The sequence below is a fragment of the Austrofundulus limnaeus genome, unplaced genomic scaffold, assembly GCF_001266775.1.
Source record: "Austrofundulus limnaeus strain Quisiro unplaced genomic scaffold, Austrofundulus_limnaeus-1.0 Scaffold31, whole genome shotgun sequence".
Lineage (NCBI taxonomy): Eukaryota > Metazoa > Chordata > Actinopteri > Cyprinodontiformes > Rivulidae > Austrofundulus > Austrofundulus limnaeus.
This window is the reverse complement of record NW_013952433.1, coordinates 2,256,842-2,260,756: the sequence shown is the minus strand read 5'-3', so window position 1 is coordinate 2,260,756 and position 3,915 is coordinate 2,256,842. Positions and strand designations below refer to the sequence as shown.

General features: G+C 41.4%; 1 protein-coding gene across 2 annotated transcripts in view; it reads right to left on the bottom strand.

The window, feature by feature from the left end:
• Positions 1 to 3,915, bottom strand: part of cpt1ab (carnitine palmitoyltransferase 1Ab (liver)) — a 20,127-nt gene that overhangs the window by 2,970 nt on the left and 13,242 nt on the right. For both annotated transcript variants that reach the window (XM_014005570.1, XM_014005571.1), the window contains exons 11-17: positions 2,510 to 2,698; positions 2,312 to 2,417; positions 2,082 to 2,198; positions 1,740 to 1,904; positions 1,277 to 1,408; positions 1,024 to 1,176; positions 720 to 833 (exon numbers count right to left, since the gene is read on the bottom strand). In XM_014005570.1, the coding sequence (XP_013861024.1) occupies positions 720 to 833; positions 1,024 to 1,176; positions 1,277 to 1,408; positions 1,740 to 1,904; positions 2,082 to 2,198; positions 2,312 to 2,417; positions 2,510 to 2,698 (976 nt within the window). The remainder of the gene's footprint in view (positions 1 to 719; positions 834 to 1,023; positions 1,177 to 1,276; positions 1,409 to 1,739; positions 1,905 to 2,081; positions 2,199 to 2,311; positions 2,418 to 2,509; positions 2,699 to 3,915) is intronic.

The window sequence follows — 3,915 nt, the reverse complement described above, 5'->3', positions numbered from 1 at the left end:
ATATATATGTATATTAAATTATTAAAGTCTAGTAAACATAAAAGACGACAAATCCGTAGTTGTTTCAGACCTTAGTTTTGCCACAAATTCTGTGATGTAATAGTCCAGAAAACGTCACAGAAAAAACAGAAAACTAAATGGTTTGAAAAATATGACTCAAACAAAATATCTAAATATTTACGCAGCACCAGGAGAGACTAAATTAAACTTTTCTGCACTTCCTAGAGCACATGTGTCAAATACAAAGCCCGCGGGCCACCCTCCAAAAGAAAAAAAATTTTTTTTTTTTACTTAGCATGAAATTTGTTTCTTTTAGCAATGGTAAACTTTAAATTTATGATTAAATGCAACAAAATAAATGTAATAAAAATAAATGAAATAAAAACAAATTTAATAAATTCCTGTCCCTGAGCTGTTGGCTTTAAGTAGGTAACTGAGCAATTTAGTTGGATAGCACAGTACTAATGTCTGAAAATAAGCTGCTTAAAGTCACCATCAAACATCATACACTTAGTTCTTATCAGTGTTTAAAAGAGGACATGTTAAAACATTGTTTGGTCAAAGTTAAACATGAAACATCAAAGTTTATTACAAGTGGCCCTTCGAGGGCCACCATAACACTCATTTGGCCCTTGGTGAAAATGAGTTTGACCCCCCTGTCCTAGAGACTCCTGAGGAATAATTAAAATTGTGATATGTCCTCTTTAATATAAACTTACTGGACCAAATCCACCTCCGGAGGACACCAACTCTGGGTGTCTGAGCAGATCAAACAGCTCCACCTGCTGCAGAGGAGTCTGGCTGGTGGACAGCCTCCACGGCTCAGACAGAACCTGAACAGAATATCCATTATTATTTCACAGATTAAAGAAAGCTCAAACTGTTCTCAGCAAGAGTATAATTATTCATTAGATGAGTTCTGACAATGCTAACAACCTTCTCAACGGCAGTGACTTATAAGGAAAACATTGACAAACTTTAAGAACATCATTTCCAAAAATAGCCTTCAACCACTTCTCCTACCTCCTTGAGGAATGGGGAGTCCTCTCCCAGGTATTTGGAGACCACATAGAGACAGAAAAGGTGGCGATCGATGCCTTGTCCTGTCATTGCCAGGCGGTACATGTTTTGGTGTTTCTCTGCTGCTATTTTAAGCAACCTGAGGCACTCCTCTCTCTGCAAATACACACAAACGGCAAAATTTGCATCCCTAAACAAGGTTCGGTCATTTGCGCCGTTTTTCTGAGTTGAGGGAGTGTTGTTAAAAAAAACTTACGGTCTCGTTTCTGACCATGGCACGGACAAAGTCACAAGCCTCCATGGTGCAGGAGCGCACCGTTTCTGTTCGACCCTCACGGAACAAGCGGGTCATGGAGGCTTCGTATGTCAGACAGAACTTCCCTTTGTCCTGCAGAGAAATAATAGAAAACCAGCTTTAGTTAAAAAAAATTGTTGCCAAATTAACGATGCATTTTTTAATACATTTTAAAACTTGAACAACTGTAACTGCAACAAGCTAACCTAACAAAAATTCATCCTCATAATATTTARTTTTGGTTTGACTCATAACAGTTTTATTAGGACTCCTGGTTGTGACTGCCCTCTGGTGGCAATAAGAGGGAGTACAACTTAATTAAATTTGTTTTTGTCCTTCTAAACCTCTGGATAAAATCCTGAAAAGTTGTATAGCTAAAATATGGTTATGCTAGTAACTTAAATATTAAAAAACAAGAACTTACTCTGTAATGGGCCAGCTGCAGGGCGATCTGAATGAAGGCATCTGGACTGGTGCGACACTTCTTAATCAGCCCCTTTCCGAAGTCATCAAAGGGGATGATGTGACAGTCCACATCATCTGCCAGAGCCCTGGCTACTGTCAACGATCCCTCTATGACCTCCTGGCACTAGAATATATGACAGACTTGTATGTTTTATTTGACAAAGTGGACTGACTAAAGTAGTACTATAGCTATATTGCTTTTTAATTAAAAAAAAATACATTAAAGTTTAATAATCAGAATAAAAAAGCTGCTTTAACGTCACAGAAATATCAAATCCTTGTACACCATATTCARTCTTACTTCAGCAGGAATGTCCCACTGCAGTCTTTGAGGACCAGGCAGGTTGGGGTGAGGCTTCCCACGGCAGTGTCCGTCCTCAGCGTATCCCAGTTTAACAGGATCCATGGAAAGTACGTGCTRCAGTACAGAAAAGTCTTAAAACCACTGATAATTTGTGTCATTTATCCTATTTTTTAATTACTTTTCAGCCACACTCTACTTTTCTAATAAATAGAGAACACAGAGATTACCTCCCACAGGTGGCCAACAATTGGAGCATCTGCCCAGGAGTGTTCTGCGTTCAGTCCCATGGTGCCATTTTTGTAAATGATCAGGTTAAAGGACTTATCAAACCACCTGATAAAATAAAACAATGCAAAACCAAAAGAACATAATAAATTTATGTCACAAATGTATAAAACATCTAYATAATAGCTGCTCTGTCCCACCTGTCGTAGCACTTTCCATGGAGGAGGGACTTGGCGTAACTGTCCAGAGACTTGACTTGGTTGGTTGAATCGTAACGCTGCTCGGTGTCATCAAGGGTTAAGACAAAGGCAGCCTTCTCTATGGCGTCCAGAGAYTGTTTGTTCTTACCACGGCTGAAGTATGTGTTGCGGGCGGTTGCCCAAGGAGTCCTAAAGAGAGAATAAAACAGAAACTGAGCTGTTATATTGCGTTAATATTGTCAGGCAGCAGGAAATACAACAGTGCTTTTATTGTTTATAAGTTGCTCCATAATAAAAAAGAAATGTTTCTTTAATATTGCTGAAAGTAATACAAAGTCCCAACTCCCACCCTGAAGGGCAATGTGAACCAAACTCTCTCGCCACTCRTAAYAATGGACCCACAATCCCCTTGCCCATTGTCACCAGTTCTGTTCATGTTTTACGGACAGAATTTCTGGGTGCAGCTGGGGGGCAAAACGAGTCCGGTTTGGTGGCCTTGGGTTTCTATCTCTGCTATTTGCAGAGGATRTGGTTCCATTGGTGTYRTGYCRTGATCTTCAGCYCTCTCTGGGTTGGGGGTGAGGTTCTGCCTCAAGTGGAGGAGTTTTAGTATCTTGGGGTTTTGTTCACGAGTGAGGGAAGAATGGAGCGGGAGTGACAGATAGATCGGTGCATCTTCTGCAGTATTGTGGATTCTGGGCCGGCTGTGGCGGAGTGGTTAGAGGAGTCGTCCTGTAACCGGAGGGGTGCCGGTTTAACTCCCCTGTTCCAGACACTTCAACTTTGATTGCCTACTGATGGTGGTCAGAGTATGGCAGCCCTGTCAGTCTGACGTGGCTGTACTGTAGTTTACCATCACCAGTTTGTGAATGAACAATGATCATTGAGGGTCTTGAAAAGCACTATTTAAGAATAATACATCATTATCATTATCATTATTATTATTATTATTATTATTATTGTTGTTGTTGTTATTATTATTCTGTACTGGTCTCAGTTTATAGATTGGTTCCTACCCTCACCTCGTCCAAGAAATTTGGGTAGTGACCAAAAAAACTAGGTTGCGAAAACAGGCGGTTGAAATGTTTTCTCTGCAGGGTAACTGCACCTCCACACTGAGAGGAGCCAGGTGAGGTGGTTTAGGTATCTGTAAGGTACTTCAGGCCAGGCTGACCAACCGGGGGGAAGACCTAGGACTGAGAGATTATGTCTCTCGGTTGGCCTGGGAATGCCTGGGAGTCCTCCCAGAAGAGCTGGAAGAGGTGGTTGCGGAAAGAAAGGCCTGAGCCTCCATGCTCTAGCTGCTGCTCCTGCGACCCGACTCCGGCTAAAGAAGAGGATGGATGGATGGATGGATGGATGGATGGATGGATGGATGGATGGATGGATGGATGGATGGATGGATG